Source organism: Pygoscelis adeliae, unplaced genomic scaffold (genome assembly GCF_000699105.1).
Source record: "Pygoscelis adeliae isolate BGI_AS28 unplaced genomic scaffold, ASM69910v1 Scaffold85, whole genome shotgun sequence".
Classification (NCBI taxonomy): Eukaryota; Metazoa; Chordata; class Aves; order Sphenisciformes; family Spheniscidae; genus Pygoscelis; species Pygoscelis adeliae.
The window spans coordinates 6,644,320-6,657,613 of NW_008824900.1; the positions used below are offsets into that span (position 1 = coordinate 6,644,320).

Genomic DNA, 13,294 nt, shown 5'->3' on the forward strand with positions numbered 1-13,294 from the left:
TTCTGAGCACTTCAGTTTCATTTAAAACAAGCAAACAACCCACCTCCCCAAGCCCCACCCCACCCCCCCAAACTCAAAAAACAAACCACAAAAACAACCACCACCCCAAAACTGGCACTTGGTTGCAAAAGTATCTGTGGTGTGGGATTTAGAAACTTGCACAGATGTTGTAGTGCTCTGCTATGGGAGCAGGACCGGGTGTTCCCTAGCCACGTGGCCAGCAGGTTATGTGTATATAACCTGCTCGGTGTTCTGCTAAGCTGATGTTCTCCAGAAGACAGGGATATGTAGGGATATGTGCTTTGCCTGCTGACTAGTTACAGGTGGGGTATAGCTGCCAACTGGCAGCCCCAGATTCAGTAAAGGGTGCAGCTTTATCTTCCTGATTGGTCAGCAGGCCAACCAAATTTTAGAATGTGAACAGAGTTTGTTTATTAAATCAGAGGCAGCACTGCAGAAATACAGCTGAGAAGAAAAGTAGCCTCTGAATGTACAGAGTTAGGTCAGTCTGGGTTAATTGCTTTATGAGACTAGCAAACACTTTTTTTTTTTTTACTAGCCCCTCACTGACAGTGAGAACTTAATAGACGTGCTTCCTTCCGAGAGGATTTTGACTGCGATTACTTATGCTATTGTGGTAGTGAAATTATTCGTGATGGAGATCTGTTTCATACAATGTTGAAATTTCTCTAATTTGCACAAACCACCTATGACTTGTGTCTTTCACAAACTGTTGCAAGACATCTCTTTTCAGCTGTAAATAAAGGATCATATTTTCTTGTTTCCCCAGGGTGTGAACTTGTCTGGAGGACAGAAACAGCGAGTCAGTCTTGCTCGGGCGGTTTACTGTAATGCAGATGTCTACTTATTTGACGATCCTTTATCAGCTGTTGATGCTCATGTTGGGAAACATATTTTTGAAAAAGTTATTGGACCAAAAGGAATCCTGAAAAATAAAGTACGTCATAATGAGATACTTGTCTCTAGAGAATGATTTGTTTTTCTTTGAGTTTAAAGACTCCAAGTTTGTCAAGTTGCGTATTCAGACTTTTGTTTCAAACATCTGAAAAATGAAAGGATCCTTCTGAGATTTTTAGAGGACTTTTATAAAACACTGAGTTTTTATAATGGAATGTGCTCTGGTTTCTGTAATTCAAGATTCTTTGATGCAAAAAATAAAGACAAGGACAGTATTTTTTCTTAAAACTGCTGCACACCTGTCCATAGTTATTACTGTATTATACACAGAATTCAAGCCGCAAGAGCAGTAGTTCAACCATTGTATTTACTAATGTGAGATGTTGTTAGAGAAACTTTTTTTTTCTTTTGCTATTTAGACAAAGGTTTTGGTAACCCATGCAATCAACTATCTGCCTCAAATGGATACAATTCTGGTAATGACTGATGGAGAAATCTCTGAGATGGGCTCCTACCAGGAGCTGCTGAAGCAAGATGGGGCTTTTGCTGAGTTTCTTCGTACATATGCTAATGCTGAGCAAAGCATGGAGAACAGCGGTAAGCTTACAAATAAATTCTCTTGGAATAAGCTGCTGTGTGGCATGTTAAGGGAGTCACATTGAAGGAAAAATATTAGTAATGGAAGGAAAGTTAAAAGAAATTATTATTGCTTGTGATATACATAGAGGTGCTTCTTTCTTGAGGGCATTGAAGGTTGTGAGATTAAACACACATTCTTTCTTAAAATTTAGGAAAATGTGGAGCAGATCTGTATCTGAATCAAATTCCTCTCAGAGCAAAATTCAGATGGTTGTGAGATCAAGTAAAGGCCAGCTGGGGTTTATACACCCTTCCTGTGCTTATTAGGATGTGTCTTCTTCATGCAGATAATTCCTTTGGGGATGGGGAGGAGGAAAAAGCAGCTCATTTTTCTAGCTGACATCCCTGACTCCTGCTTCCGCTCTACAAAGCGGCGGTAGAGCTGCACTGATATAGGAATATACTTTAGACTTTTTTTTTTTGTAAACCTGCAGATGGTTGCAGTATGGATTTTTAGTAAGGGAACTTAGTCTCTTGCCTCCAGCCTGTTTTCTTCAGCGGTTTGCCTGTGGTGATTTCCTGATACTCCTCCATATGCTCATGTCGAAAAGCATGAGGGGTGCTTGCACTGTGCTGACTGGGGTTAAGTTGTTGGCATGTGCTTGAGGCCTGTTCGATAGCAAATGCCTGCTGCTGAGTGCTGCAGAGCAGGCTCTCCAGAACAAGGAAGGGATTGAGCCCACGTTTTCCCTTAATTTTCCATTTGGAAAACCCTTGGTTCCCATCCATTCCCCTAGAGGGAAAGCAGAGGCATTTTTTTAGTCTACTCCTCACATGCCCTCTCAGGCAAAACAGAAATGGTGCCACATTTAGCTGCACTGATGAAGTGTTAAAGAGTTGTTGAATGGTTGCCTTTGGCAACGGGCTGCTCCTGATGTTCATCTAAAAGTTCCTTGTGTGAGGGCTGTGATGGTCTGCCTTATTCTCTGAAGCTGCCCTCTACTATCCAGGCTGGCATCACAGACCGCCCTTGGAGGCTGTGAACAAGCAGAGTCTGTTTCCTGGATGTGCAAGGTGGCATCTTCTCCTGGCTCCCTCTCATGCATCCAGCTACCCCTGATGGGGAATTGGATTTGGGGGTGATGTGTCGAGCTGAGGCTCAAGGTCAGGATGCCCTGCTGTAGGCTAGCTCTCCCCTTAGAAAGGTCTCTTGATAGGTCTCAGTTGTTACTTTGCAGACTGGGACGCTGGTTTGGATGGACACTGTCTGTAAACTGCGAGTGCTGTATGGGTGGGGTCTCCCACTGTGCAAAGCACTGCAGGAAGACATTTTATGGAAGCAGAATCTGGCTAACTTCGGTGCGTTTTCTGCAGGTGTTCCTATAGCTACTTTGAGCATAGTCAGACTTGTTGCAGTCTTCAGTTTACGAGACTTCCAGAGACAAATTAACTTTCTCTGTGCTTTCTAGGAAGTTAACAAGTTGACTTGTGCAAAGATTTGCCTCCTTTAATAGGCTCGTTCTTTTAGCCTTTGTCTCCTCCCCTTTCCAAGTGCATGGTAGGTTTTGAAGTTCTTTACGTTAAACTAAGTTACTTTACTTTTCCGTTTAAATACTGAATCTTCTTTTGGAAAATGAGCCAGTACTTTATCTTTTGCCATGCTTCTCTGCAGTTGTCTAATAAAAGGTACTTTTAACTTCAGTATGACCCTGTTGATTTGGAGAAGATTGCTATATCACTGGGTTGGCCTATTTGCAGCAAATTTTTTCTCAGTTTTGGTTGAGTGATCTTCTGCCAATGGTAAAAAGTGAAAAATAGGAGCATTATTTGTCTGGTTCACAGGGATAATATTAATATTTATCAGATGTGTAAAAGATCACTAAATATTATTATCACAGGTTCTTGGATAAACACAGAGTAATCTGTGATGTGAGTCAACCTGAGCTAGCTGGAGGGGATCTGCACACCCACTTTAAAAGGGAGGCTCCCTTATGTCTGAAGCTACATGTTGGCAGCCTGAAAACACTTAAGCTGGAGCAAAATAGAAAACACTGGATTGGTGCTTTCTGGCTGGAATACATCCTGCTTCTGCAAGGGTGGGAAAGCCTCTCCTCCTACCCAGCCTCTGAGGTTTGGCTGCGAGTCTGCTCCCCATTGCCTCCCAGCCCTTCTCTCCCATGGGGATTCCTGAGGGTTACCTGCTGTCTGTGTGCTGTACTGCTGCTTTTCCCATCCTCAGCTTCACGGTCTTCCTTCTGTGTGTGGGAAAACGCCCCACTCCAGAAAGCTGCCTGTGTGAGTCTTCGGGATGGCTCAGAAGGGGAGGTGTGAGCTCCCCCTTCTTCTCCAGCATCTTACTTGATGCAGAAGGCAGCGACAAGGGTGGCAGCAGTAGCTGCTCAGCCACAGGGAGTGCAGTGTGCAGCGCTGCTGCTCTCAGCTGTGGATACATGAAATGGATGCCTTACTGTGTTTACAGTGTGTAATCTTCTCCAGAGTAACTGGAACTACATGTAAAATTAACCTACCAGGTTGTATAAAAAGCATCCAAATTCTTCTTGCTTTTAGCAGTTGCTCCAGTCTCTGGCATTTAGTGTGGCTGATTTGCTGATGCCAGTACTACTCCTGCCTGTGCAGATTGGTCTGGAGTCATAGATGTGCCCTTGACTGCTTTGAGTGTGTTTCTGTTTTGGTGTCCCCCTCTCCAGACTTGTAGCTGTTGCTGCAATACCTCTTGCTGTACGGATAGCAAATAGTTACTTAAAGATTTCTTGTAGCTGTTTTCCCTGTCTCCCATACAAACTAATGCAGCAGATGTTAGTTTTTGTTTTAACACGTGGGGGTTGGGGTTTTGCTGTTTTCTCCAGACGGCTTCAGCATAAATTTTGGTTTGTCCTTGAAAAGCCTGGAGCTATTTTTAGTGTTTGTGGGGAGTGAAAGTGGCTCCACAGAAGTGCAACTGCACCATAAGGTTGAAATATTTTTTTAACTGTCTGGTTCATCTTTGGTCTTGACTGCAGTGCCTGAAAGATAGAGCACAATTAGTAATTCTAAATCTGGTTTACATTGTGTGGGCTGTGCTTCAGATGGCTGTCTCCACAGCGTTTGGCTCTGTGACTTTGCAGTCAAATAAAAAGCTGAAAGACCTGTCAATGGCTACTCAGCTCACTTTTTTTATATGAGAATTGTCAGCACGACAGGTTACTCAGTTTTGTTTTGGAGGGGAAGGGCGGTGAAAGTACTCTGAGAACTGCTAAGGGTCTGGACTGTAGCGTTTAGTTCAATCTGCATATCTTGCATATCTTGAAGGGAAGCTTCTTGATCTGTCCCTTGTAGCTATTCAATTTGAATGTCTTTGAGTTTTTTCTTAAATTTTGTGGACTTAATTCCCCAAATTTCAGCTGTTGTCCTGCATGAAGTAGAAATCTGTTTTCTGGAAAAGATAGTATGGTACAGGAGTAAGATTCACAGGGCCTTGCTTGGCCTCTGTATAAATTGCTACCCAAATGCAACAGTGAGGAAAAAAAAATTAGATTTATTTTTAAAGTGCTGAATTTGAAAGGAAGATAGCTTCCTTGCTGAATTGCTTTGTATCATATACTAGGTAGTAGTGTGTATTTCATAACAAAAATTAATTCTGCATTATGGGCTGGGGTTTCATATCTGCAAGGAAAAGCATTGTGCTTTCATGATCAACGCTGTCTCCCGGTAAAGTCCAGCACACCTGTATTTTGTGGCTGTGCTTCTTTCTAACAGCATGAGGCTGAGTTAAGCTTAATAGCAGTGTTGGATAGTTAAGATAGCTTATATGATGCCTGTAGAGACGGTTGGGTGCTTCTGTCCTTTCTGACTCCTCAGAAGGCAAGAGTTAAATATTGAGATGTGTTGGCTTTTCTCCAAATGTTGTTGTGGAGTCCGGACCTGAGTAGTAATTCAGGAAACGCCTGTCTGCATCAGGAAATAATCTGACTTTCTCTTAAATTCATTTTAGTTATCTTCTAGTAAAATTCAACTCTTTCCTTTCTCTCTCCTAAAGTAAAAGCTATTTGCAGCCTCTGCCCCAAGTGGCAGAAGCAAATATTGATTCAAGATGAGTGCTGTTAGGGTATCAAGATGCTTGGAAGCGTGAAGTATCTCACTGTTTCTTGCTAATCTGTCCATGGGAGATGATGACCGGGGACTACAGAGTAGGTGGGACTAAGTAAACCTGTGCTGCCACAGCTCTCCTTCTCTCATTGCAGTTGCATGACTAAAGCAAGGCAGAATAGCAGAGCTGTAGGAGGAGAGACGTAACCATGTGGACAAAAGTTGCCACTCTGAAAACATGATGCTTTGCATCTTTAATGTTAAGGTCAGGGAATCTCTTAAGATTCTTGAATGAAGTCTTTTCCCCACCACTGGGGAAAATGCATATGGTAGTTCCCTGTACATAGTGAGGTTTTTCTGTTGTTGTCAATATGAGGCCACTTCAGAGTAACTTTTTTTGATTCTCTCTTCATTAGTGCATATCTTGAAAGGAGGTTTCTTGATCTGTCACTTGCAGCCATCTGATTTGGAATTTTTTCTTTTTCCTCAAGGTTGTCTTTCTTGACTCTGTATGAGGCTTGGGATTAAAAAGAGGTCCATTTCAGCAAATTTGATCCTGCCCTGGGCATTTATGGTTTTGTGGTTTAGGTTGTGCTACTTGGATGCATTTGTGTTTGTAAAGATTGAAAATGGTTGAGTGTGTTCTGGAAAAAGTTAATTATATATACTTTTAGACTCAGATCCTTCGTTAGAAGGAATGATTCAACCTCTGGAAACAGGTAACTGCTTTTTTGCTTTATGTTAGTGTTTGTGTTGGAGTAATATGAGTAGCTGCAGTTCATCTACAAGAGATTGAGTCATTATTAGAAGAATTTCATCTGCACAGTAGAACGTTATCATCTTGGTTTGCATGTTACTTGTTTGTGTGATGCTACAACAGTTGGTGTGTCAGCTTGTAGATAACTCATCAGCAGCAATTCTTCATCTCAAACACTTCCCATGAGGAAGCTTTAAATAAACTTTAAAGATGCACCCTGGACTTAGGAGTGTAGTGAGTGTACCCAGAGAGACATCGTTCAGGATTGAGCCCTGAAGGTCTTTTTTGTTCTTGTATGTGTATTCAGTACTTTGCAGCTGTTCCTTTTCATCATTTCTGGACACATTTTTCAACAGAGCCCTCATTAGTGAGCTTATACCCTAGGTGCACGTGCCAGATTTACTATGGCAATCTTGAGCATTTTTCGTTCTCAAGAGGTAAATGCACTATAAGCAGGAAATCTTTGTAGCCTACAACACGGAATCAAATTTAAGAGCTGTTAGGGCAGGATGGTTTATTTGCAGTTTTGTTCATGTGGATTTAAAACTTCAGTGATGCTCTAAAGCGATATGATGCTGGAATGCTTGCTGGTTTTCATATGGAAGCCTTTCAAAAGAAATGCTGTCAAGTGCTTAAAATAACCAGCAGTCCCATATTGGTTTGCTCTCATTCGTATAAATAAAAATAAGAAATAAATCATTGAACACTTCACTTTTTCACATTTTCTGCCTTTTTCTGCTTCTAGACAACACTGAACAGTTTAGCTGTGGGTTTATAGAGTAATGAACCAATGTTCAGTTTGCAGACACAGGAGGGAACAGCTTTATGTTAAAGCAGTCCACACTTAACGCATTGATGAACTGTTTTATGCATATCTTTTGCTTTAGTATAAAACCGTGAAAACTTCAGACTCAAAATCTACACAAATTTTCCCGCATATCTTTTGAACAGATGCAGGTGGGCTTTTTTGTCTGCATATACTATGCATAAACCCTTTAAAATGCAACATTTTTTTTTTGTTACGAATTCTGAATTAACTTTCATACTTGAAGAGAGTTCCATTTAATTGACAGTTAATGTTTTAGGAGTCAGCCATTTGGTTTGTGTTAGGAAAATGATGACATAACTTGAAGCTGGAAGTTTTACTCATGGCACTGTATTACACTGAATTAAGTTGCTCAGAGAAAATTGAATATTTCAAGCTGACAGGTTTTGTGAAGTGTTTTAGACAATTGTCTTGTGTGTGCTGCATCTTGTTACAAATGGGATGTTGTGGGATAACAAGACTGGTTTTTTTTTTTTGAGACGTGACATTCATAGAAAGATCTCTTGCTTGAATTAATCTGATTCCTGTGGTTGCTTAAAAACACCAGGCTTTTGCATGTTGCTTCCTGCTTAATTTTGCAGGAAGGCTCAGAGTTAATAACACATGCCTTCTGTTCCTACAGCTTCACACCATCATTTACTAGAATGTCTTCTCATTGTGTTCTAAAATGAAAATAATTTATAGTTAACTGTATAAAAGATGTGGTTTGGAAAGGAGTGGTTGGATTGTGTGGGTTTTGGGGTTTTTTTGTTGGGTTGTTTTTTTTTTTTTCCCCCACAGAGTGAGTCATAGTGTGACTTGGTATATTGCATGCTTTAACATCAAGTATGTCCTCATAGTTATATTACATTATTATTACTGTCCTACATTTGGTAGAAAAATAGAAAAATAAATGTTCACTGTCTTGGTAACTAGTCCTGTTGGGGGTGGAACTAAACTGATTTGTTTACCTGGTCAGTTATCTGTTAGTACATGTAAATACTTACTTGTGTTCCCCCCTTTGTTTGCACATTAGGACTGCACCTGGCATTTAGGATTGAAATGAAGGCATTTAGGATTGAAATGAAACCTTTGCGTCTTTTTGCTTACCATTTTCACATTTACTTTTTCATCCCCCCTCAGATGCAAATAGTCCATCTGGAAAGGAAGGAAAGCCTATAGAAAATGGAGTACTTGTGAAAGAAGCCCCTGGAAAGCTGATGCACAGGTATGTAGTCTCTCTTTTTCTCCCCTTCCCTCCCCCCCCCCCCCCCCGTTACTCAGTCGTGGACAAACAGTAATTTGGTGTTTATGGTATTGATACCGAGTACAAAGGAATGATGAAGAGACATATGGTTCTCTTCACTGGACATAATGTAGCCAAGCTTGACAGGCTCTGTGAATAGACAAGCCAAACATTCAGTGGGAGTATACTCTGTGCACTAGGGGTATACTCTCTGAATAGGTAAGCTAAACATTCAGTAGGCCAGAAGACCTTGAAACTTTGTAGATAAGGAAGTGATGCTGAAGACAGCTAGTTTGTGAAGGTAAAAGTGTGCAAACTGAGCCAAAGAACAAACTGTGCATGCGCAAGAAGTGAGTTCAACTAGCGGTCACAGTGAGGAAGACTATCGACGACCACCAGAGGACCCTGAAAGACCACCAATGGACATAAGAGCGCATGCGTAAAGACTTTTACATATGCTAATGAAATAACATTAATATGTTAATCATGTCTCGGAAAACTAATGAATATGTATATTTTGATTGTACTTAACTCCTATAGCTAAGCAGTCCGGGACGCACATTAGGTGGAGTGATCCCCTGTGCGTCCGGCGCCGCAATAAAGAATGCCTGCTTTCTAAAACTCCAAATCGAGTCTTAGAGAGTTTTTCATCTGCCGACTTACGGTAACAGTATTTGTTAGAGGAAAATGTATCATGATGGATCCAGCAGCCTCAGAGAGGTGAGGCTGCTGCTGCTCCATGGCTGCAGGTCCAACAGTAGCAAGGCTGAAGATGTGCTCCCAGCAGGCACATCCACACAGAGTGTACATACATACCACATATATACGTGGCCGGCCACACAGATCATGGACACTTAGAGCACCCACACAAACACGGCACCAAATGGCCTCATCCTGTTCCCATCTCTGGCTGAGCAGGATGGAGGTTCACTAGTGAGAATATAATACAAGTGTATGTACAAGGTGGATCCCTCCACTAGTTGGGCTCAGATACTCAGTCTGCCCAAAAGCTGCCCCTGGATTCCAATGTCCCTAGTTGCTAGCACCTGGGCATATGAACCTCTGAGGCTGTAGCCCTGCTCCAGTTGCTGGTACGGGCTGTTGCATGTCCATGTTTGCATGCACAGAGCTCTTGTGCTACTCTTCTTCCCATGCGAAGAAATGATTGTGTTGTAGCAAGATACTGGGGTTTGGCTTGCATAAAAGGGAGAGTATCATACTGGCTAGTCCAGCTTTCATATGCTTTTCCAAGGCTTCTGCAGTTGACTGCTGTCAGATGGGATGAAGTGCTAAGTGGACCTTTAGTCTGACCTAGTACAGCTGCTGTTACGCTTGAGAGAGGCCAAAGGCCATTGCTGATTATACCTTCCCCAAACCAATCTAATAGTCTATGCCTTATTCTTATGGTGCTCTAGAGATACTGTATTTCTGGAAGCTAATGAGGGCCTAGGAGTACAGTTGCCCATCTTGATGCCAGTGTGGGTACCCTTTTTGCACTTCAGCAGCTGCATTGTAATAAGGTTTGTAAAGGCTGATGTTGACGATCACCAAGCATTTTTCTTTCTGGCGTTAGATTGCTCAACCAAGACTTCTTTGACTGGCTAGCCTGTTACTTGTATCTGAAGATGGATACTTGAGAACTGAATGCCATCAGGGAGGATTGGGAGTGCACTGTGAGGGGGGAGGGAAGTGCTAGTAACCACTGGCCTGATGATGACTTGTTAGGAGATTGGTTACCACCAGAATAATGTAAGCCACTGACTTGGAGCTGTGGACTGTTGAAATCTATTCATGAATTAAACACCTGGCCTGTATCATGCTAAGACTGAAAAATAAATGTCTTCAAACAGGCAACTCAGTAACTCCTCAACATACAGCAGAGACACTGGCAAGTCACAGCATCAGAGCAGCACAGCAGAGCTGCAGAAGCCGCTTGCTGAAAAGAATTCCTGGAAACTGACAGAGGCGGACACAGCGAAGACTGGGAGGGTAAGGTCTCCTGTTCCCCACTTCCTGCACTCTCTTTCAGTTTCAGAAAAATCCACAGGGTTCAGAAGAAAATAGCTTCCAAAGGCCATGTAACTGGGGTGAGAAAGGTCTGAGTGAATTCTTGGACTTGCTGCTTGTTCTGTAGTACTTCATGGAAGTGTTGCTGTGCCTTCTGCTTCCAAAGCTGAGCCCCAGGTTTGCATGCAGAAAGAGTGCTGACACCAAAACTTTTGTTTAAGATGATGGGCCTGACCACATCAAAGTTTAAAACAAGAAACGAAAACCTTGCAGGTATTTCTTGGAGAGAGATTGTGACAAATTAGGTGACTTAACGAAATCTGCCCTTCAGCGTAAGAAGCTGGAATTGACTCAGATGAATTTAAGCCAAGTTTCCACTGTAGACACAAGTATCTAATCCCAGGATATCCAGGGCTTTCTGAGAAACCTGAGAGTGAGGTTCCTGGGAAAATAGCAGTTACACCTCCTAGTGGTGTTTCTTGAATCCTCTGGTTAAAGATAGATCATAGGATACAAGCCATGTGGAGCAAGGATTTAATTAAAGGCTAGATAATCTTGTGGTAAAAAGAGAGAGCCAAAAACTGGAACTCCTCAGTGAAGTTTTTGGCTCTGCCACTGATGCTCTGCTTTACTTCAGGCAGCTCTCTCCCTACCCTTCCCTTCCCTTGGAAGACAAGGGAAAGATGATGTGTACCTGCCCTGGAGGGATGTCGGGTTTGGCATGTCTCCATAGAAGGCTTTGCAGCTTGTGTTCCCAAGCAGCGGCTCTCTAAAGTGCAGCTGTTGTGTTTTTATGGCCTGATGCAGGGATGCTGACTTTAAAATAGGGATTGAAGAAGGGTGAATTGCTGCTTTTGAAACTTAATCTGCAAAATGAATGTGTTGTGGTTTGTTTTTTTTTTTTCGCCCTTCTGTCTTCAGGTAAAGGCAACAGTGTACTGGGACTACATGAAAGCAATTGGACTCTTTATCTCTTTCTTGAGCATTTTCCTCTTTATGTGTAATCATATAGCCTCCCTGGCTTCCAACTACTGGCTAAGTTTATGGACAGATGATCCTGTTATCAATGGGACACAGCAGTACACGAATGTCAGACTGGGAGTGTATGGAGCACTGGGAATTTCTCAAGGTTTGCTTGGTCTTACCTATTTTAAGATTAGCTGGTTCAGAATGTTTCTAATGCTCTTGGTGACCTTGTATCCCCAGAACTGCAGCAGCAGTTTGCTAAGGATTTGTGTGGTTGTTTTTTTTTTTCCTTTGTAGAAAGATGAAAAACTTGAGTGAATTAAAAAAAAAAAGCAAGCAAACCAACCTATAAAATTATTCAGGTAGTGAATATGGTTTTCTGTCGTTTGTACAAAAAAAGAATGAAAGTGGTTTGCATGGGCTGATGAGCCAGCAGTGACCCAGGAAATGGCTCCTTGGCCTGTAAATGAACCGTGCTAGCCTGGGTCACAGGGACAGTTTGTCACAGGAGGCCATGGCTATGCTTTGCAGCCATGGCCTGGCTGAGCTGTATAGGCTGGTGTTTCCTCTGACTGTTTGAGGGTCCATCCAAGGCACCATGGGGAGGCCAGCTCAGTGGCTTTTTGTGTGTCCTCTTTGTGGTCAAAGTTTGTTTGCCATGAAACCTAACACCCCAACTACTGCACTTCAGAATTGCCATAAAAATCCTGCAATAAAAACTAAATGCTACCTTAAAATTCAGTGGTCTTTATTCAAGGAAAGTGCTCAAATATTACACAAAAATTTGTAATGGAGAAACAGCTTCTTTCATGAGAGAAATGTAGTGTTTTCACTATCTTTTTTTCTTTAATTACTTGATGTAATCACTGACTCTACCGGTAGTGAGCCCCAGTTCTCAGGATTATTGTACTAGAGACATGCTAATGCTAAGTGGTGACGAAATGGAGGAAAATATTTTGTGTGAGAAGTGGAAGCAGTTAAAAACAAGTCTTCTTTTCTAGGTATTGCTGTGTTTGGCTACTCGATGGTTGTGTCAATAGGGGGAATATTTGCTTCACGACACCTGCACCTTAACCTGCTGCACAATGTCCTCAGGTCTCCAATGAGTTTCTTTGAACGTACACCCAGTGGAAATCTGGTGAACCGTTTCTCTAAGGAGATAGACACCATTGACTCCACCATTCCACCAATCATCAAGATGTTCATGGGCTCAACATTTAATGTGATTGGGGCTTGTATCATCATTCTGCTGGCCACACCTATAGCTGCTGTCATTATTCCACCTCTGGGACTTGTCTACTTGTTTGTGCAGGTAGGGGGTTTTACCCTGCAGGTGGGGGCACTGGGACCAGCAGTCACTCATCTCCTGTTATTTAAGACAGTTCTCTTCTGACTCTGCCCTGGGATGGATTTTAATGTGTTTGACTTGAGTCATGCTTGACTGACTGTGCTTTGCATGGTTTATTGATTAGCCAATGTTAGCAGAGCATTTCCTTCCGTTGTCAAGTGTAGAATGACTTCTGTGCAGAAGGTAATCCTTTAATACCTAAGCAGACTTTATAAAAGTGCCATTAGTTTTTGAGGCAAATTTGGTATAGCTTGTTGCTCAGAGCCCAAATATGGAAAATGTATGGGCTTTTATAAAACTTGCTTCCAAACAGAAGAGTAGCCTTTAGAGGGGTATGTGTGCATTGCTGATGTGCCTGTTTTGTCAGAATACTCTTTACAGAGCAAGAGAAATGATGGCAGCCTTCCAGTCCTGTCTAGTGTATGCAGGGTGTGCTTGCTTCACTCTTGTTTTACTCTTGGAAACCTAGTAGAGCCAGTACAGATTGGAGAGAAGCAGCTGGGTTTTGACTTTGGCTCTTGCATTAGTGAATCTATCAGGCTCCATTAGTAAATCTTAAAGGCAGTGATGTGCATGTTGAAC

General features: G+C 42.2%; 1 protein-coding gene across 1 annotated transcript in view; it reads left to right on the forward strand.

Annotated features, from left to right (window-relative positions):
• ABCC1 (ATP-binding cassette, sub-family C (CFTR/MRP), member 1) overlaps nucleotides 1-13,294 on the forward strand; it is a 46,219-nt gene that overhangs the window by 23,312 nt on the left and 9,613 nt on the right. Inside the window, exons 18-24 of the mRNA XM_009324819.1 lie at nucleotides 791-958; nucleotides 1,338-1,515; nucleotides 6,258-6,302; nucleotides 8,289-8,373; nucleotides 10,242-10,380; nucleotides 11,320-11,527; nucleotides 12,366-12,676. Coding sequence (XP_009323094.1) covers nucleotides 791-958; nucleotides 1,338-1,515; nucleotides 6,258-6,302; nucleotides 8,289-8,373; nucleotides 10,242-10,380; nucleotides 11,320-11,527; nucleotides 12,366-12,676 — 1,134 coding nt within the window. The remainder of the gene's footprint in view (nucleotides 1-790; nucleotides 959-1,337; nucleotides 1,516-6,257; nucleotides 6,303-8,288; nucleotides 8,374-10,241; nucleotides 10,381-11,319; nucleotides 11,528-12,365; nucleotides 12,677-13,294) is intronic.